At 46.4% G+C, this 21,393-nt stretch overlaps 1 protein-coding gene across 1 annotated transcript in view; it reads right to left on the bottom strand.

The window, feature by feature from the left end:
- Positions 1 to 21,393, bottom strand: part of RAB6B (RAB6B, member RAS oncogene family) — a 72,003-nt gene that overhangs the window by 8,666 nt on the left and 41,944 nt on the right. Inside the window, exons 3-5 of the mRNA XM_049870604.1 lie at positions 2,405 to 2,458; positions 2,093 to 2,198; positions 1,143 to 1,254 (exon numbers count right to left, since the gene is read on the bottom strand). Of these exons, the coding sequence (XP_049726561.1) occupies positions 1,143 to 1,254; positions 2,093 to 2,198; positions 2,405 to 2,458 (272 nt within the window). The remainder of the gene's footprint in view (positions 1 to 1,142; positions 1,255 to 2,092; positions 2,199 to 2,404; positions 2,459 to 21,393) is intronic.

Here is a 21,393-nt window from a genome sequence, read left to right as displayed (position 1 = left end):
GCCACTGGGTGAGTTCCAATCGCCAACCTTTTGGTCAGCAGCCAAGCACTTAACTGTTGCACTAGCAGGGCACATGGGGTCGCTGAGTCAACAATAGGCTCGATGGTGCCTAACAACAACAACGTGTTTACAAGGAGCTTCGAGCCACACACCACCTTTCTGGGGTGGCATTATTAGTCTTCTTTGCCAAATGAGAAAACAATTTAAAAGTGGCTCCCCCAAGATCACAAAGTTACTTAGGGAAGGAGCTGGGATTTGGGCCCAGCTTTCCTTACTTCAAGGAGGGGCTCTAGAAAAGCAGGATGCAATTCAGATTACCCTGAAATGGTCAGGGTGCATTTCCGGAAGCCCAAACTGCTTTGCTGGAGTCTGACCTGTTGCTGTATCTGCCTAAGTCAGGGTCACAAGAGATGAGTGGACCAACCAACCAGCTGCCATTGAGTCAATTCTGACTCTTGTGATCCCACGTGTGTCAGAGCACAACTGTGCTCCAGGGTTTTCAAGGCCGTGACCTTTCAGAAGCAGATTGCCAGGCCTTCCTTCTCAGGGGCCTCTGGGTGGATTTGAACTGCCAACCGTTGTTTAATAGCCAAATCTTAACCATCTGCGCCACCTGGGGACAGATGTATGTAAATGGCATGAAAACCAGTTCTCTGCACAGGAGGGCAGGGATGCAACGGCCATTACAGAGAAAGCTTCACATCCAGACACAGGAACAAACCAGGGAGAACGGGCCGTGGAGGCACGTTCACGCTGTACAGAAATTCTGCATGGTCACACCTGAGGACCGGGATATTCACCCGCCATACACACTAGTGCATGCGTGGCACAGAGGCAGAGGCATGAGGCCAACGCAGAGGCCAGCTGGAGCCTGAGGGACTGCTGTGTCTGGGGCTGTGCACCGCTGGGCTGGGCAGAGTCCCATACAGCCCAGTACACAGGAACACCCTGCCCCTGGCTCTGCCTGGTGGTAAAAGATGGGAGCTTTAGACATGAGACACTGTGGGTGGAGGCTCCCCTAGGTGTTCTCGAAGGCCCCAGTGTACCAAGGGGCTTTCCCCACAGGCATGGGGACAGATCAGAAGCACAGACTCACCACCCACACCTCCCAGCCCCCTGCACCTCTGCGCCTTCGCGCCTACCTCTTGTCAGCCAGGTCGGTCTTGTTGCCCACCAGCATGATGATGACATCACTGCCCCTCTCTGTCCTGACATCATCAATCCACTTAGAGGTCTGTTGGAAGGAGTTGAGATCTGGAGATGGAAAGCAGAGATAAAACTGGGAGTGAGAGCCAAGCTGGGGAGGATGGAGAGGGAGACCATGAGGGAGGGGTGGAAGCAAGTCTGCACAGACCAGCTGGGCCTGGGACCCTCCAGAGGGAAGCCCATGTGTGTCTGTAGAGCTGCCACAAAGGAGCTGGGCCCTGCCCTGGGCCCTGGGAGAGCCCCTAGCACTGCTGAGCCACCCTTTGCGGGAGAGGGGTTACTCCACCCAGAAGATCACTGTGCTGTGACTTGCTGCACGGACTAGTGACTTCAGGGCCCACGTGACAGACAGACCTGACTTTGGGGGCACAGAGCAGAGAGGAATGGGTGCATTGGAGGAGGCTGAGTGGTGCAGGTGGATAGAGGAGGGCCAGGGAAGCCCCCAGAGAAGGAGGGACACTACACGGCAGCCTCCCTGCCAAGGCCCGTGTGAAGTCCGGCTCAGGCTGCTGGGGAAAGGCTAAGGGGTTTCTGAAGAGAATCCTCAGGCTCTCCAAGTGAGAGGAGAGAGGAAAGGAGGCCCCAGGGCCAGAGTCAGGGGAGCCAAGAGCAGATAAAAAACCAGGAGAGGCAAGGCCATTTCTGGGCAGCCCTCTTCTCAGTCAGAAGCCATGACAGGCCTTGCAGAGAGGAGCAGTCATAGAGCACCCAGGAAATGCCTTCTACAGCAACAGAGGGCACTGCTTCAACACATGCATGCACAGAACGCCAGCTGTGCACACGCGTACACACACACACGCGTGCACGGGCTGCAGCCTGGTTGCTATTTCGCCCAGGTCCTCAAGCCCCCGTGAGCATCCTCTCTGGGCACCCAGTATGCACTCACTTGTGATGTCATACACCACCACGGCCACTGTGGAGTCCCGGATGTAGCTGGGGATCAGGCTGCGGAACCGCTCCTGGCCTGCTGTGTCCCAGAGCTGCAGCCTCACCTGTGGCAGGGAGAACCGGGAAGAGGGCAGAGGGGTCAGTGTGGGGCAGCCAGGTCCCTATGGTGGGGGTGGGGGTGGCCCAGGCTCTACAATCTTGACACTGGCAGCGCCAGCGCCCCAGGTGGGCACAGCTGAGCGTCCCAGGTGATAAACCCAAAGGACTTGCCCCACCCACCCAGTTCTAAAGATCTAAAGGTGGCACTCACTGTACGATCCTCCAGGTACATGGTTTTTGACAAAAAGTCAATCCCAATGGTTGCCTGTTAGAGAAAAGCACAGAAAGGTCAAAGTTTAAAGGTCTCAGACAAAGTGGCAAAAGTTCAGTAACCCCAGGTATCGGCATAACCAGCAAAAGGGACGGCCATGCTAGTTGTCCCTGTGCACCCTCCCAGTGAACCCTTTTCATCCCTCTCAGAGGAGGGGATTTAAACTACAGGTGGGGTGGGTTTTTGCCTCTTGTTGGGGTGGGGTGATGGTACACTTTGAGGAGAGGAGCCATGCTTCAGGGATGGGGTAAGAGGGTGGTGAGGTTTCTGCAGGAACAACGTCACTGGAATGTGCACCTCCTGGCCTCCCTTCAGGTGGGAGCCTCGAGGAAGCAGGAGCCACTGAGGCCCCCCTGCCTGAGCCTGCCATCTCCCCCTGCCTTCCTCCCCTGACAGCCTTCCCCGTATGCTCTCAGAGTCTCTCCCTCAGCCCAGGGATACAACCTACTCAGGCCTGGTTTCACTACTGCCCCAGGGTGGGAGCAGAGAGCTTGCTGCTGCATGGGGGCAGGGAACAGGGGATTCCTCTCTGCTGCGAGCATTCGAAGACCACCTAGAGCAGTCTTGCTGGGAAACCCCACCCACCACCCACTGGCTCTTTTTTCCCCAAATCCACATGTTGGGAGCCAAATGTCACTACCATCTCTGCACCGTGCATGCCTATGCCTGTGTCCTGGCCCCAGGGAGAGGCAGCTGGGGAGGGTGCAGTCAGCCTTTGAATCAGATGGCCAGGAAATACCACTCACTTGCTATGTGACCTCGGGCAGGTCACCCAACCCCTCTGAACGTTAACTGCACCCAGTGTCTGTGAATAGGAGCTCAGCTACCGTCAGTGTGAAATGGGGCTATCGCTGCTACACAATTAGTAACAATGAAGAATCAGACACGGACGAATATTCAGGACACCCACGTGATCAGGATCCTAGCAGCCATTAAAAATCATGTTCTTGAAAAATATTTAAGGATTTGGGGAAGTGATCATTGAGTGAGAAAAGCAGTTTGCAAAACATCAAGTTTAGTGTTGTGTGATCCCAATGTGATTAACTGAAAACATGTGTGTTTGTTTTCTTAGACACGGAACTAAAAGGAATACACTGAAGCGTTGATAGTGCCAGCATCTTAACATGTGACAATAAGTGATTTTTTCTTTTTTGCTTTCTTCATTATAAATTTCTTACGTTTCTATAATAAACATTTAATAGTTCTAGAATTAAAAAAAATGTATTTTGAAACAAAAAAATAAAGTTTAAAAATAAACTTAGTTGTATGGAAAATTGTGCAGTGATTTCTCGGCATAAAAACACAGCCAAGGGAAGCCCAAGGTAATAGAAAAACCCAAGCTTCAGGACCCCCAGGCTGACTGCAGGCATGAGTACATGTGTATGCATGTGGGCATGTGTGTTTACATATTCACACTCCCAACTCATCGAACAGAAGATTTGAAGTGGCTGAATCCTCCTGGAAGCTTGCTTTAAGGCAAAGATATGGAGCGTAAAGGAACCACAGAATTTTAGAGCATGGGTGCTAGATAAACACTTTAAACACAATCCAATCCAAATCCCTTCCTTTGGAGATGAAAGAACAGACCAGGGAAGTTAAAGGTTATTCTTCATGTGACTCTGCCAACCAGCGGAAGAGCTGGGAGGATCTAAAACCTTAACCGCACTTAGGCTTTTCCTACCCCAGCTTTGCACACTCTTCCTGCACATGTAGCCCCTGGGGAACAAGTCTGTAACTGAACAGTGGCTTGTTGAGGACTTTGTTTCTCAACAGTCACACACATCTACTCATCGGTACATATCAGAGAACTAGGGTTGTGGAGAAGGCGCGAAAGAGGTGGAAATCTCTCAACTCATCAGTGCTCAATGGGCTTCACAGGGAGTGCCAAGTTTCTTCTGTAGAGCGAGTCTTGACTAAGAATCAGGTGCGTGTGTTCAGAATTAGTAGCAGGGACTTCCAGCTGCTCCCATATATGTAATCTCCCTTTTTATACTAATAAGACTCTGGGTATGTAAATGGACTCATGGCTACCCCAAATAAAGACTATATTTCTCAGCTTCTCTTGCAACTGGGTATCTAAGTTCTGGTCAGTGGAATGTGATAGTGATGCATGCATCTTGGACAGGTCCTTCATGGGTGGGGCTGTGCCCACAGGTGCCCCTTTTCCCCTTCCTACTGCTTGGAATGCAGACCTGGTGGTGGTGAGTCATACTGGTCCATACAGATGAGCATGACAGAGTAGTGATGACACATCAACAAGACAGAGGAAGCCTGAGTCCTCGACACTGCGGAGTCACCTCAGCACCCTTGGACTGCTTACACCCAGACTATATTGTTTAGGCCACTGTTATCTTGTTTTTTTTTTTTTTTTAAACACAGCCAAACTATATACTAACTAAAAGAGCAAAGAACCATGAAGATATGTGTCCCTCAAAAGTGGGCACCATTTATGGTGATAATGATGTTATTGATGATAACTGTAACAGTGACAACACCATGTCATCTCATGTGTGTGTTAAGGCATTCTGCTTCCCATGAGGTCAGAGAAGTCACCAGGTGACATGACTAGGAACTGTGCCACCTGGATTAACTCTGGCAAAGCTCAATCCAGTGGCCTGCATAATCATAAACATCATTTACTGGACACTCACTCTTACTATACCTCATAAGAGCTTGACCAAAATAGGCGGTAATGAGAAAACAAAGGCCAAAAGAAGCCAACTTTCTATCTCTCCAGCTTTCTAACACCTTTATTCTCACTTCCACGCTTCTCCTACTGTAGAGAAACCTGTGGTTCCCGAACCGTCCACTCTTTCCTATCTGTTCTGGCCTCATTTCCCACCCAACCAGGCCACAGAGCCACTGCAGACCTTTCCACAGCTATAAAACTCAGTATCATCAGTCAGAACAAGGCCAGGGGCCCACTGCAGATAAGACCATCAATTACTCATATGCAAGTTCAAGTTGAGACTGAAGAAAATTAGAACAAGCCCACGAGAGCCAAAGTACAACCTTGAGTATATTCCACCTGAATTTAGAGACCACCTCAAGAATAGATTTGACGCATTGAAAAATATGGAATGACATCAAGGATATCATACATAAAGAAAGGAAGACGTCATTAAAAAGGCAGGACAGGAAAAAAAAAAGACCTAAATAGATGTCAGAAGAGACTCTGAAACTTGTTTCTTAAATGTCGAGTAGCCAAAGCAAAAGTAAGAAATGATAAAGTAAAAGAGATGAACAGAAGATTTCAAAGGGTGGTTCAAGAAGACAAAGTAAAGTATTATGATGACATGTGCAAAGACCTGGGGATAGAAAACCATAAAGGAAGAACATGCTAAGCATTTCTCAAGTTGAAAGAGCTGAAGAAAAAATTCAAGCCTCAAGTTGCAATACTGAAGGATTCTATGGGGAAAATATTAACGACACAGGAAGCATCGAAAGAAGATAGAAGGAATACACAGAGTCACTATACCAAAAAGAATTGATGTTCAACAATTTCAGGAGGTAACACATGATAAGGAACTGATAGTACTGAAGCAAGGCGTCTAAGCTGCACTGAAGGCACTGGCGAAAAACAAGACTCCGGGAATTGACGGAATATCAGTTGTGATGTTTCAACAAACAGATGCAGCACTCGAAGTGCTCACTTGTCTATGTCAAGAAATTTGGAAGATGGATGCCAATTCCCAAGAAAGGTGATCCAACCAAATGTGGAAATTTTCGGACAATATCATTAATATTACATGCAAGCAAAATTTTCCTGAAGATCACTCAAAAGCGGTTGTAGCAGTATATTGACAGGGAACTGCCAGAAATTCAAGCCGCATTCAGAAGGGGATGTGAAACCAGGGATATCATAGCTGATGCCAGCTGGATCCTGGCTGAAAGCAGAGAATACCAGAAAGATGTTTGCCTGTGTTTTATTGACTATACAAAGGCATTCAGCTGTGTGTATCATAACAAATTATGAATAACGTTGTGGAGAACAGGAGTTCCGGAACACTTAATTGTGCTCATGAAGAATCTGTACATGGGTCAAGAGCCAGCTGTTCAAACAAAAGAAGTGGAACTGAAAGATTTAAAGTCAGGAAAGGTGTGCATTGGGGTTGTATCTTTTCACCATACCTATTCAATCTGTACGTTGAGCAAATAATCAGAGAAGCTGGAATATATGAAGAATGTGGCATCAGGATTGGAGGAAGACTCATTAACAACCTGCATTACAACCTTGCTTGATGAAAGTGAAGAAGACTTGAAGCACTTACTGATGAAGATCAAAGACCACAGCCTTCAGTATGGATTATACCTCAGCATAAAGAAAACAAAAATCCTCACAACTGGACCAATAAGCAACATCACGATAAATGGAGAAAAGACTGAGGTTGTTAAGGATTTCATCTTACTTGGATCCACAATCAGCATTCATGGAAGCAGCAGTCAAGAAATCGGAAGACGCACTGCATTGGGCAAATCTGTTACAAAAGACCTCTTTAAAGTGTTGAAAAGCAAAGATGTCACCTTAAGGACTAAGGTGCATCTAACCCAAGCCGTAGTGTTTTTAATCATTTCATATGCACGCAAAAGCTGGACAATGAATAAGGAAGACTGAAGAAGACCTGACGCCTTTGAATGGTGGTGCTGGAGAAGAATACTGAATATACCATGGACTGCCTAAAGAACGAACAAATCTGTACTGGCGGAAATACAACCAGAATGCTCCTTGGAAGCAAGGATGGTAAGACTACATCTCACATACTTCAGACATGTTATCAAGAGCGATTAGTCCCTGGAGAAGGACATCATGCTCGGTAAAGTAGAGGGTCAGCGAAAGAGAGGAAGACCCTCGACGAGATGGATTGACACAGTGGCTGCAACAATGGGCTCAAGCATGGCAACAAACAATTGTGAGGATGGCATAGGACCAGGCAGCATTTAATTCTGTTGTGCATAGGGTTGCTACGAGTCAAAACTGACGATGGCACCTAACAACAACAGCTTGTCCCTCATTGCCTCCTACTCCCATCTACCTCAACGATGGTTCATAACATTCTCCCCTCTGTTTTGTCCCCTACTCTATCCCTAGCACTTCTCACTCTCAGTTACTGTTGTTGTTAGTTGCTGTTGCGTTAACAGAGAGCCCATGGGTGCAGAGTAGAACTGCTCCATAGGGTTTTCAAGGCACTGACTTTTTTGAAGCAGATCACCAGGCTGCTTACAAGTTGCCTCTGGGTAGTAAAAAATTAAATCTTACTTTACATCATTAGTCATAAACCGTCTCAATATGCTGCTTTTACCCTCCAATAAAACAGAGAAAATATTGACGTTATCGAGGATTTCATTTTATCTGGATCCACAATCAACACCCATGAAAGCAGCAGTCAAGGAATCAAACGACACACTGCATTGGGTGAATCTGCTACAAAAGACCTCTTCCAAGTATTGAAAAGCAAGGATGTCACTTTGAGGACTAAGGTGCGCCTGGCCCAAGTCATGGTATTTTCAATCAGCTCATATGCATGCAAAAACTGGACAGTGAATAAGGAAGACTGAAGAATTAACTCCTTTGAATTATGGTGTCAGCAAAGAATATTGAATACACCATGGACTGCCAGAAGAATGACCAGATCTGTCTTGGAAGAAGTACAGCCAGCAGCTCCTTAGAAAGGAGGATGGTGTCCCTAGAGAAGGACATCATGCTTGGAAAAGTGAAAGGTTACTGAAAAAGAGGAAGACCCTTAACAAGATAGACTGACATAGTGGCTGCAACACTGGGCTCGAGGATAGCAACAATTGTGAGGATGGCACAGGACCGGACAGTGTTTTGTTCTGTTGTATTATGTAGGGGTGCTGTGAGTTGGAAATGACCTGACAGCACTTAACAATAACACCATCTAATAAATGTAACAAAAACCACAATGATAACTACAGTAACAATGATTAAACACCTGAGTATCTATTATACGCCAGCCTCTACGCTAAGTGTTTACATCATTATTTAACTTAATCCTGATAATGAACCTGTGCTATGAGTTAAGCTCTTTAGTATTCTTATGTCACAGCTATGAAGATTGAGTATAAGAGTATGTTACTTGCCCCGAGGCAACGGGGCAGAGCCAGGATTCAAAGGATATTTGCAAAGTTGTCTACATGTGTCCAGCCTTACCGTCCCTGCCACCCCCCTCCCCCCCACCGACCCTGGTTCTGACTATTTACTCCTTCTCTTGTTCAAAGTAAGCCTCTCCTTGGAGGTCCTCTTGGCCCTGCTCTTCTCCTCGCTCAGATGATGCTCTCAGTCATCTCCTTTCTCTTCTATATCTTCAACTTTCATTCTCTACTTCTTCTTTCCTTTCATCCAAGAAACTGTCTCTAGATTCTCACAATCTTAAAAAAAAAAAAAAAAAATCCTTCCCTGGCAAATAAGTTGCTCTCTAGCTGTCAATCTGTCACATCTTCTCAATGGATATGCTTCTTGGGAAAGGACCCCAAACTCACTGTACCCACTTTCTTTCCTCCTATCCATTGCTTAACTAGGGCCATTTGGTTTCCATTCCTTTGCCCGTTGAAGCTGCTCATGCTATGGTCACTGTTTTAGTTATCTAGTGCTGTTATAAGAGAACTACCACAAGTAGGTAGCTTTAACATAAATTAATTTTCTCACAGTTTAGGAGGCCAGATGTCTCAATTCTGGGTGCCAGCTCTAGGGGAAAGCTTTCTCTCTCTGGTGGCTCTGGAAGAAGGTCCTTGTCTCTTTTGCTTCTGCTTCCTGGTTCCTTGGAAATCTCCATGTGTCTTGGCATCTGTCTTACCCCATTCTCTCTTCTGCTCGCTTGTTTAATCTTTATCTCAAAAGGGACTGACTCAAGATACACTCTACACTAATCCTGCCTCATTAACATAACCTAATCCATTCCAAAATGGGATCATAACCACAAACATAAGGGTTAGGATTTACAACACATATTTTTGGGGGACATAATTCATATCAGTCACCAATAGCCATTTCATCTCCAAATCCTATGGATACTCTATAGGCCAGACTCTACTTGATGCTATTTTTGATGCATTTGACCCTATTGACCATTTTCTCTTCCTTGACAATCTTTGCTCTGTTGGTTTTTGTAACACTACTTGTTTCTGGCTTTCCCTGCCTCTCTAACTACTGTTCCTTATTGGTCTCTTGTAGGATCCTCTTCCATTCTCTGTCCCTAAAATGTTGGTGTTCTCTGTTTTGTTTTCAAGGGGACCTCATCTACTCATCTATAGATATGCTGATGGATCCCCAATCTATACACTAACCATTACCTGTCTTGAGCCTCAGATATCCATATATCCAACTGTTGACTTGACATCTTCCTCTAATAGTCCTCTGGACATCTCATTAAACACAGGGTATACCCAACATAGCCTATTATCTACCTCCAAACCTGCTTCTCCTGTTTTCCCTATCTCAATGAATGGCCTCTCCACCATCTTAGATGCTCAAGTCTCTGGAAGCCTGGGAGACCTCCTAAATCCTTTTCTCCACTTGCTCTCTCATCTGCTCTCTCATATCAAATGAATACTGAAGCGATTACTTTGCTTCCTAAGTGTTTTCGATTATTCACTCTATCCCCACCACCACTGCCCTAGTTCAGATCTTGAACCCCTTTTGCCTGAATAACTTCAAGAGCTTCCTGACTGGTTTCTCTGCCCTCTGGTCTTCCCCTTCTAATTAATCTGTCACGCAGCAGCCAGGGTTATCTTTCTAAAATGGAAATCTGACCCAATCACTCCCTACTGCCCCGAGGAAAAAGTCCAAACACTTCAGCTTGACTTACAAAGCTGTTCAGGGCTTTCCCTTTGCCTCCTGTGGTGCCAGTTCCCCCTTGCCCAGCCTGAACTTGACACTCTAGTAACACTACTCTTGCTGGGACTTCCCATATACAGCAGCCATCTCGTGTTTCCCTCCCCAGAATGCTCTCCCATGTGGCTAATACCGATTGTTCAGAGTTCAAGACCCAGCTCCTCTGCAAACTGTCTTCTGAACACTCAAGTGGGCCCTCATTTAAGAGATTCTTTATTGAATTGGAATGATCCCATTCTGGTTAGTCTTTCTTATTGGCCAGTGATTCTCAACATGTAGCCTGTGAACCACTTGCATCAAATCACACAGGAAGCTTTTAAATATGCAGATTCCTGAGTCCCACTTAGACTGAATCACAATCTCTGAAGTGTTAGCCTGGGAATCTGAATTCCAGACAAACCCTCAGATAATTCATTTGTGCAGTAAAGTTTGCAAACAACTGTCTAGATTCTGGGCTGGAGTCAAGAGAAGGTGTGGCATTCAGGGGGAATGCCAGATCCCCTGCATGGGGTGAAGAGACAGAGGGAGATGCCTCTTTCATGTGGAAGGTGCTATTCACAGATGAAGAAACCAAGGCCCACTCAGGAGCAAGGTCACACAAGTGGTAGTAGCAGGGCCAGGATTTGAACCTAGGTCTCTCTAATTGCAAAGCCCCTGCTCTGAACTATCCAGCTTGACTCCTTCTGCTTCCTGAAAATTCCTTAATTTCTGAAGCTGTCAACTGTCCTCTGAGACTGTTAATGGGTTTACGTGGGGAGAGGGGTCACATCCTGTCTGGCTCCATATTGTCAGAATCTTATGGTCATTAGCTATAACAGATCAGCAGAGCCCTCTTAAGAGGAAGTTCATTTGCATTTTAACAGGAAAAAAAAAAAAAAGCACAGCTCTCTAAAGCCAGAAGAGATTAAAAAAAAACTTTTAAGCTGGCTTTGGCTGGGCCTCGGCTACCAGCTGAAACTTCTAGCTACTTGACATCTATTTTTCCAGACACAAGGCACAGAGCAGCTGGCCCCACAATACTGCCAGCTGGAGCCTATCTCTCCCAGGAAGGCCAGATCTGCAGTGAGAAGGTGGTCGTTAGTCTTCCCTGGGCAGTTCCTTTCTGACAAACAGTGCAAGCAATTAACACTCATCCACTTACTCATTCTTGAGTGCCTACTGTGTGCTAAACACAGAGCAGAACAAACCATGCCCTCTCCTCATAAGGAGCTTGCAACCTTATGGACAAAATACCTTATGGAGCCAAGATACGCATACAGAACTGTGGTTCCTGACAGATGAAAAAAACTACTACAGTTAGAGGAGCCCTGGGGGTGCAGGGGAGAAAGACCTTGCTTTTGACTTATTTCTTGAGGAAAAGTGGGGAAGCTATGTATGGCCTTAAATAAATACTAACTTTCCAGTCAGTGAAGGGAGGGGAATAGCGGAGGATGGAAGGGGTGGGGAGAAACATCCCAGATGAAGGGAATGGGGGAGTTTTGCTTCTGGTAATGGCGGAGCTCATATCAGAATAAACATCTTGTGGGTTACTATTATAAACAAAACAAAACACCCATTGCCACTGAGTCGATTCTGACTCATAGAGACCCTATAGGACAGAGCAGAACTGCCCCATAGGGTTTTCAAGGCTGTAATCTTCATGGAAGCAGAATGTCACAGCTTTCTCCCACGGAGTGGCCAGTGGATTAGAACCACCAACCTTTCAGTTAGCAGCCGAGTGCTTAACCATGGTGCTACGGGGACTCCTCTACTATTATAAATAGTATAATTTAAATAGTGTAAATAAAACAAATATAACAACTATCTGAAGGGACTGGAAAATCACCAAAAGCAGGTAGAAACTGGAGTGAAGCCAACACCTGAAAGAAGGGAACAGCACTGGGTGATGTTCCTGTTTATGCCTGAAAGCAGGTCCCAGTTGAAACTGAGGGCTGATTAAAACTTCAAAAGAAAACACAGTTTTACTGGTTGAGAAATCAGAGGACAGACTGCAAAGCTATCACAGCAGTTGGAAAGTGAAGTGGAAAATCCTGGAAATGAGAAAGTCAAAGAGAGGCCACCCCAAATTCTGCATATAAATGCTGCCCAAATCTCTGACTGGCCCAAGCAAACCCCAAGAAGCTTACCTAAAAAAAAAAAAAAAAAACTTTCGACTGCTGCCTACCACAGTGAAAAGAGGTGAGAATTCTAGTCCAGCCAATTTAACTGCTTGCTAAAGCAAAGGTGATTACTTCTGTTCTCTTTGGAGGAGCAAACAGAATCCACAATCTCAAGCACAATATCTAGGACACAACCCCAAATTTCTAGACATTTGAAGTAAGAGGGAAATGTGAGCCATTCTCAAGAAAAAAGGGGAATTCATGGAGGCCAACTCTGAGATGACTCAAATGTTGAAAGTAGCAGACGAGTATTTTAAAATAGCTAACAATTATGCTCAAGTAGACACATAAAATTATAAAAGCAGCTACCAGAGAAAAACGACACATTACATACAGGGGAACAATGATAGGGATGACAGCTGACATCAGAAATAATGGAGGCCAGAAAACATTGGCACGACAAAACTAAAGTGCTGAAAGAAAAAAAGTATTGGCTCAGAATTCTAAATCCAGTGAAAATATTCTTCAAAAGTCTAAGCAAAATAAGAACACTTTTAGATAAATGAAAGCACGAAAACAATTTATGGCTTGCAGAACTTCACTATAAGGAATGTTGAAGGAAGTCGTTCAGGCTGAAGGGAAAAGATACCAATGGAAACTAGGAAGAAATTAAGAGTTCCCGAAATGGTAAATTCATGGGTAAATGCAGAAGACTCTCTGTTATAGCTCACACACTTCGGACATGTCATCAGGAGGGATCAGTCCCTGGAGAAGAACATCATGCTTGGTAAAGTAGAGAGTCAGTGAAAGAGAGGACGACCCTCAATGAGATGGACTGACACAGTGGCTGCAACAGTGGGCTCAAGCATAACAACGACTGTGAGGATGGTGAAGGACCGGGCAGTGTTTCGTTCTGTCGTACATAAGGTCACTATGAGTCGGAACGGACTCGACAGCACCTAACATCTGTTAAAGATGAAAGGAATGCTTTCAGCAAAGAACCTGTGGTGTGAAGCCACACATTATCTTCCCAAAACCAAAAATGTTTCAGGACCAATGGACTGTGATTATTTGTAGAGTTGTTGGGGAGAGGACAAGTGCTCAAAGGGGATCCAAGGCAGATAATGGGTTTGGGTCTCCCTTGTAGTTTGGGCTTTGGAAAGATCATCTTGCTGAAGCATAGAGAATGGGACAAAGGCAAGAGAGACAAGGAACCTGCTGCAAGGGTCTAGGAAATGGGCAAGGAGGTATGGGTAGAAAAGAGCAGGCTGGAGAGGAAGGGGCACATGTGAATGACATCAGGAAAAACAGGTGGAAGATGAGAGGATAAGAGATGCAGAGAGGCTAGGTAACCAAGACAAGGGTAACCTTTAGCAAGAAATGAGGGAGTGGACTGCATGTCTGGGAATACCATCTCCACTTTGCAGATGGTTTGTCAACCATAGCTTCACAGAAGGGAAGTGACTTGTCCAAGGTCTCACAGCAAGTCTGCAACATCATGAGGTATAGTGCAGAAGGATTATATATTGATTCTTTAAGTCACGAGAACTCAACACCTTCTCTGATGCTAAATCATGGCCTTTCTGTCAAGGAAGTAAAAGAAGACCTCTATGGCCTGGCAGCTTTGGAGCATATCCAGCTAGGGTAGCCTTAAAGGGCATGGCCCAAGGTGCTGCTTCTCTGGGAAGCTTCTGCAACCACACCACCAGAGCTAAGAATAAGTGACCACACTTGGGTGGCACTCATGTAATCTGCCAGAGCCAGAATGATGGGCATTCTCCTTCCCATAAGGGATGCTCATGGTCCAGGAGTCTTGGGAAGTGGCTGGGATGACCAGGCATTGCTCAGCATGAGAGCAGATGGGGCTCCTGAGGTTCCAGGGCTCCTGGGGCTGTCTAGGAGCTGTGTCTACCACAATTCTGCTGGGTGCTCCAGACTCTGTCTTATGCCAAATCACATCCTCAGCAGCCACGGGCCCTGGCTGCTTTGCCCAAACTCTCCAGGATGGTTTCAGCCACAGCTGAGCCAGACAAGGTGGGCATCACACTTTGGCTGTCTGTGACAATCCGTGTCACAAATTACCATGCGAAGCATGTCTCTGCCTCACCGGTCACACTGCCATTTTAACACCCTGCCTGCCAAGACATTTCATATGCCTGTTTGCATACTGGCCCAAAGAAACCCCGGGTTCTAACCCTGACCATGGGCCCTGGCTTGCTGCATGACTTTGATCAAGTGCTAGCAAAGTATGGCTCGCCACGCAAACCCGGGAGCTTCTTACCTGGGACCATCTTGGTGTTTCCTTTCCTTGTGGCCGTCAGGAGACTCAGAGCTAAATGCTGAGCTCCTTGCAGTATTTCTGCTGCCACTATCTCCCCCACCTTCCTTTCTCCCTCAAGTTTTTTCTCCTCTACATCTGTGGTACATACATATCTGTGGTTTCCACTTCAGGTCCTCTTTGGAGGCATATGGTGATATCAGACAAAAACAATAACTACCTACCCAGGTAGACCACGTTCTTATACAAAATGCCCAAGTAACCTTGGTGATTCCCAGCTACCATGCTTCTCAATGGTCAGAACAGGGCAGTTAGGTGGATGAGTGTGTACTGATGGGAACACGTGTATGGGTGCATCTGTGTGTGGCCCATGTATGAATGCGCATACATATTTGTGCATGTCACTGTGTATTTAGCTGCATGTAGAAGTATGTGTATGTGGGTATAAATGGGGATATTATGCTTGTGCAGGTATGAGTGTGGGGCTGGGGAAGGAGTCACTTCAGCTTCAAAGATAAGACCCAGATCCATGATATGTACACAGCTCCAGTGAATCCAGTAGGCTGGGTGAATAGGAGTCTTCATAGGCCTTTCTAAGGAATAGGATTGGGGACGATTTCTGCCAGTGAAACTAGCCTCCCTGTCAATGCCTCCCAGGGCAGACCACAGCCACTCCCAGAGGATCTGCTGTGCGCACAGCTAGCAGAGTGGTCCACCGAAGTAGGCCGGGCTGGCGTCATGTGCCCAGAGGGGTCCCGTATGACTTCCAATTCCTTTCCCCAAAGAAGGTCTTTTTTAAGTGACTTTGTTCTAGTGCCTTAGTAGGGTCTGAGTGCTCTGTGGTGGGCTCAGAAGCACACTGGATTGAGTCAGAAGATGCTAGTGTCCTGGAAAAATGGCTCAGCCTCTCTGGACCTCACCTTCCTCATCCACAAAATGAGGATAATCAAATGTCCTTTTAGGATTGTTGGATTAAATGAGTTACGATACGAGAAGGTACTCTATATTCTGTGATATGCTATATAGACAAAAATGAACAATTATTGTTTGTGACCAGCTGACCTGGGTTTTCCAAGAGAAACTGTAGAGCCAACCCCATAGGAGACCCTCTAATGATGTTTCTCTGTCTGGCCATGTGAAGTATAAGCCCTGTGAGACCGTATTCAGGAAAAAAGGCAACTGGGAACAGTATTCCTGGGAAAGGTTACATATCTAGCCCCCTGGAGAGCCATAACACACACTCTTATATAAAGGTTCTGAGAAATCCTGCGCTGAAGAGACATGGTCAATTTCATCTCGCCCATGTTTGCCAGTGTTTCTATGACCTAGGAGCTATTTTGCTTGTAATCCCTACTGTGCTCCCAAAGCTTCAGGAAAAGCTGACCCTCAGAGAGTAGGTTCCGAAGGAGGTTATGTCCCTCTTCTGGCCTGCCATGGAGTCTTGGTCAAAGAGTTCATTCTCTGTACCTCATTTCCTCTTGCTAAGTTTGGAGTAAATTATTCTTGTTCGTAACTATTCTACTGGCATGTAAGGATGGGACATCAAGACAACAGAAGCAGCAGTCTTGACTTCGGGGACCCTCCTGCCAGTCCATGACCCCCTCTTCACCATCTCTACTATGGCGTATGTGCCACCTGTACTGTGTCACACCCCTCTGAGGAGGCTGGGCTGCATTCTGCTGGGATTAGGTCGTCCCAAACCCAGTAGTGCTTGTTTATTCCTTTAATATCTTTGAGCTGACAAACTGCACTGCTTATGAAAAATAGCAGGCACTTCATTTTATACAAAATGTGAGGAAACTTAACACGCACAGATTTCAGGGCCGCATCCACATGTTTCTTTTCCGAACGTGCTATTAAACAGTGTCAATAGGGGTTCAGACATATAGCACAGAGCGACTGTACACTACATGCCTCCCTCTGCACAGACGCTTCCAGTGGCCCAGCTGATCCCCGAGGAAAGAGATGTTTCCTGAGGCACTCGTTGTAATCTTCCTTGCTATGTGCATTTATTATGAAATGTAATTTTGTACCGACATTCTGACAAGACACTGTAATAAAGTCTGCAGTGGAAATCTGCATTGTAATTTGTATAAACTGACTCAAGATTCTCTTCTCAGGAAGAGAAATAATGAAAAGGCAAGTATGTGTGTCTTCATTTTGCCTGGGCTAAGCCTTGGCCCATGGCTGGGGAAGCAGCTGAAAGTGGCACAAAGCAGCTGGGCATGACAAGCCCTCGACAATGAAGCTGCTGTTCGTGCTCTGCACCACCAACCATCAGACTAAAGCATCCGGGTAAAGGCATGCAAATTGGCATGCAAATGACGCTGGCAAAATTTAAGGCTGGCAAGTGGGTGCTTTAGGGGGAGGAGCAGCAGCTCCTGGCAAACATGCTGGGCAGGAGTTGTCCTTGCCTGAATCTTAGCAGTGAGCTCTGGGGGAGGGGATGCTGGCTCATGGGGCCACAGTGCAGGTACCTGGATTCTTTCAGACACCTCAGCTTCCAAAGGTGCACCTTCCACCTTCCCAGTGGCCACCATTCTCCCACTGAGAGTGGCTTGTACTTTGGTCGCACCCAATTTAAATATTTATTGTTTTTTTATTTCATGACTACTGACCAAACCATATGCATCTTCAAACTTTAAATAAGGAGTTAAATGTCATCAGAATCAGTCAATCCCTTCAAAAGCCACCTAATTGCCCAGGGATGTGTGGTTGGAAGCTCCCTGAGTGGTTTCCTGGAGGGTTACAAATGGACCCAAGTGTGCAAGCTCTCTCCTTAGCTCTATAGCAAAAGATGCTCTAGGTGTGGACTACTGAGGACGTTCAGGTGTTACGTCAAGTCCCTGGGTGGTACGAATAGTTAACGTGCTCCTCTAGCTGAAAGTTTGGTGTTTAAGTCCGTTCAAAGGTGCCTCAGAAGAAAAGTCTGGTGACCTACTTCTGAAAAATCGGCCACTGAAAACCCTGTAGAGCACAGTTCTACTCTGACACACCTGGGGTCACTATGAGTCAGAGGCAACTCCATGGCAACTGGTAAGAGCTACCTACCTATGGGTAACCTAAAATGTGTATTAGGAAGGATTACTAAAATATGGGGCAGAGAAACTACATCATGAGCCCATTTAGCTTAGGAAATGTAGCTACTGGTGGACTAACCCATACCCATTGGCAACCCCTTCTCCCTTGCTGGCCACTATTTTTTAGACTGTAAATGCTAAACACTGCTGTCCCAACCTCTCTAGAGGCTAAGGGTGACCACGTGGCCCAATTCTAGCCAATAGGACACAAGCAGCAGTCTGCTGAGGGTGGGATTCTAGGACAGCTCTTGCTTTCTCCTCCTGCCTGGGACGCAGATGTGACGCCTGCAGCAGCAGCAGTCGGCCTACAGGGGGAGGAGAACCCATATGCCAAGGAGGCAGGAAAGAGTGAGAGCAAAAGCCGGGGGGCCCAACAGTATCACTGAGCAGCTATGCCAACCTCAAGTGCCTCCATGACTTCTTGTACCTGGAAAGCCAAACATCATTCTTTGTTTAAGCCACTACTAGTTAGCTTTCAAGGGGCAGTGTGGCTCAGTGGTAGAATCCTCACCTTCTACGCAGAGATCTGGGTTCAGTTCCTGGTCAGTGCACCTCGAGCACAGCCACCACCCGTCCGTCAGAGCGGGCTTGTGTGCTGCTATGATGCTGAACAGGCTTCAGCGAAGTCTCCAGACTGACAGACTGCGAAGAGAGGCCTGGCGATCTACTGAAAACCAGTCAGTGAAAACCCTACGGATCACAACAGTCCGATCCCAACTCATCATGGGGATGGTGCAGATCAGACAGCGTTTCCTTCTGTTGTGCACGGGGTCACCACAGGCTGACTGGATGTCAGCTAATAACAACAGTCCGCTTTTATGAGAAGGTGGCCACATTCCTAATTATTAACATGCCATCAGACTACGTATGCTTGAGAAAAGAGAGGGAGAGGAGAGGGGTGGATGGGAGGAAGTGTGCTGGCCAGACCCCAGCGGATCTGAGGGTAAGGCATCTCAGGGCACTGACTGGCATTCAGGGCAATTTCACTGTATAAGACTGTCACCTCACATTTTGTCTGTAGAGCCTGATGTCTGCAAAAGATAGAACTTTACTGTATTAATATAATAAAATCATCATGTGGTTAGAGACAACCAAGGACTGGAATTCAGTGTTCTCCCAGAAGTCTGGAAGCCAAGCATCATCTGGCAGGGTTGCAAAGCCACTGCCTGCACAAGGACAGAGGGAGGGACAGCCGGGATACCCCCGATTTCCCCTAAGGATCCTGCTTTAGCAGGGGTTCCCAGCAGGGCTGCCCCGCTGCTGCTGCTCTTCACTTGCTGCTATTCGTACTTTTAAATGACAAGTTATTGTTAGTTTCACTTCATCATTATTGACTTAGTTTGTTTGTGCTTTTCTGCACAGGATGTGGCGCAGTGGTTAAGAGCTCAGGCTGCTAACGAAAAAGTCGGCAGTTTGAATCCACCGGCCACTCCTTGGAAACCCTACAGGGCGGTCCTACTCTGTCCTATAGGGTTTCTATGAGTAAATCCACTTGATCACAACGGGTTTGGTTTGCTTTTGGTACGGTGTGTAGTAATGCACATTTCTATCAACTGTATTTCTGGCCAATAACTTTCCATTTTCTAGACTTTAAAAGCTGTATGAACGTGGTCTCAACATGAATGAAGCACTTTCCTATTACAGAAGAACTATACGTGCCAGAAGCACAGGTGCGCACACGCGCGTGCACACACACAGACCACCTGCCTGAGGTCTGGCTGGCTGAGCGTTAGCAGAACGTGTTGCCCCACAAGAAGAGACTTCAGATCATCAACAGCCACACGTTTCACACACTGTGATCCCTGAGTATTCCTGAAGCTGAATCGTATAACCTGCTCAACCCACACAACCCGTTGCTGTCAAGTTGATTCTGGCTTGTAGTGACCCCACAGGACACAGTAGAACTGCCCCAAAGGGTTTTCTGGGTGGATTCGAACCGCTGACCTTTTAGTTAGCAGCCTAGCACTTTAACCACCGTGCCACCAGGGCTCCTGTTACTTCCCTAACAAACCCCATAACCACGAGTATGGTCTGTGAGTTCTGTGTGGCCACAGCAATGAATTACTGAACCCAGCAGAGAAGTAGAGAGTGCCATGGGAGGGATGGTGTAGGGATAGGTAAAAACCTTGGAGGGTGGATGCATCCCTACACGGCAATCAGCCTTGGGCTGCTGATCTTGATTCTCCTTCCTCCTTGTGAAGTCAGAGGTGGTCAGACACCACCCCCATGTCATTTTTACACTTTTTTTTAATTAATATTTTTTTATATAATTTTTATTGTGCTTTAAGTGAAAGTTTACAAATCAAGTCAGTTTCTCACATAAAATCTTATATACACGTTGCTACATACCTCCAATTACTCTCCTCCTAATGAGACAGCCCGCTCCCTCCCTCCACTCTCTCTTTTCGTGTCCATTTTGCCACCTTCTAACCCCCTCTACCCTCTCATCTCCCCTCCAGGCAGGAGATGCCAGCATAGTCTCAAGTGTCCACCTGATCCAAGAAGCGCACTCCTCACCAGCACCCCTCTCCAACCCATTGTCCAGTCCAATCCATGTCTAAAGAGTTGGCTTCAGGAATGGTTCCTGTCCTGGGCCAACAGAAGGTCTGGGGGCCATGACCACCGGGGTCCTTCCAGTCTCAGTCAGACCATTAAGTCTGGTCTTTTTATGAGAATTTGGGGTCTGCATCCCACTGCTCTCCTGCTCCCTCAGGGGTTCTCTGTTGTGCTCCCTGTCAGGGAAGTCATCGGTTGTGGCCGGGCACCATCTAGTTCTTCTGGTCTCAGGATGATGTAGTCTCTAGTTCATGTGGCCCTTTCTGTCTCTGGGGCTCATAGTTGTTGTGTGTCCTTGGTGTTCTTCATTCTCCTTTGATCCAGGTGGGTTGAGACCAATTGATGCATCTTAAATGGCTGCTTGCTAGCATTTAAGACCCCAGACACCACTTTTCAAAGTGGGATGCGGAATGTTTTCTTAACAGATTTTATTATGCCAATTGACTTAGATGCCCCCTGAAATCGTAGAACCCAAACCCCTGCCCCTGCTACACTGGCCTTCGAAGCATTCAGTTTATTCAGGAAACTTCTTTGCTTTTGGTTTAGTCCAGTTGTGCTGACATCCCCTGTATTGTGTGTTGTCTTTCCCTTCACCTAAAGTAGTTCTTATCTACTATCTAATTTGTGAATGCCCCTCTCCCACCCTCCCTCCTCTCGTAACCACAAAAGAATGTTTTCTTCCCAGTTTAAACTATTTCTCAAGTTCTTATAATAGTGGTCTTATACAATATTTGTCCTTCTGCAACTAATTTCACTCAGCATAATGCCTTCCAGGTTCCTCCATGTTATGAAATATTTCACAGATTCCTCATTGTTCTTTATCAATGCGTAGTATTCCATTGTGTGAATATACCATAATTTATTTATCCATTCATCCGTTGATGGGCACCTTGGTTGCTTCCATCTTTTTGCTATTGTAAACAGTGCTGCAATAAACATGGGTCTGCACATATCTGTTGGTGTAAAGGCTCTTATTTCTCTAGGATATATTCCAAGGAGTGGGATTGCTGGATTGTATGGTAGTTCTATTTCTAGCTTTTTAAGGAAGCGCCAAATCGATTTCCAAA

This window comes from Elephas maximus, chromosome 26 (genome assembly GCF_024166365.1).
Source record: "Elephas maximus indicus isolate mEleMax1 chromosome 26, mEleMax1 primary haplotype, whole genome shotgun sequence".
Taxonomy (NCBI): domain Eukaryota; kingdom Metazoa; phylum Chordata; class Mammalia; order Proboscidea; family Elephantidae; genus Elephas; species Elephas maximus.
The sequence above is the reverse complement of the archived record's forward strand: the minus strand, read 5'-3'. Positions and strand labels throughout refer to the sequence as shown.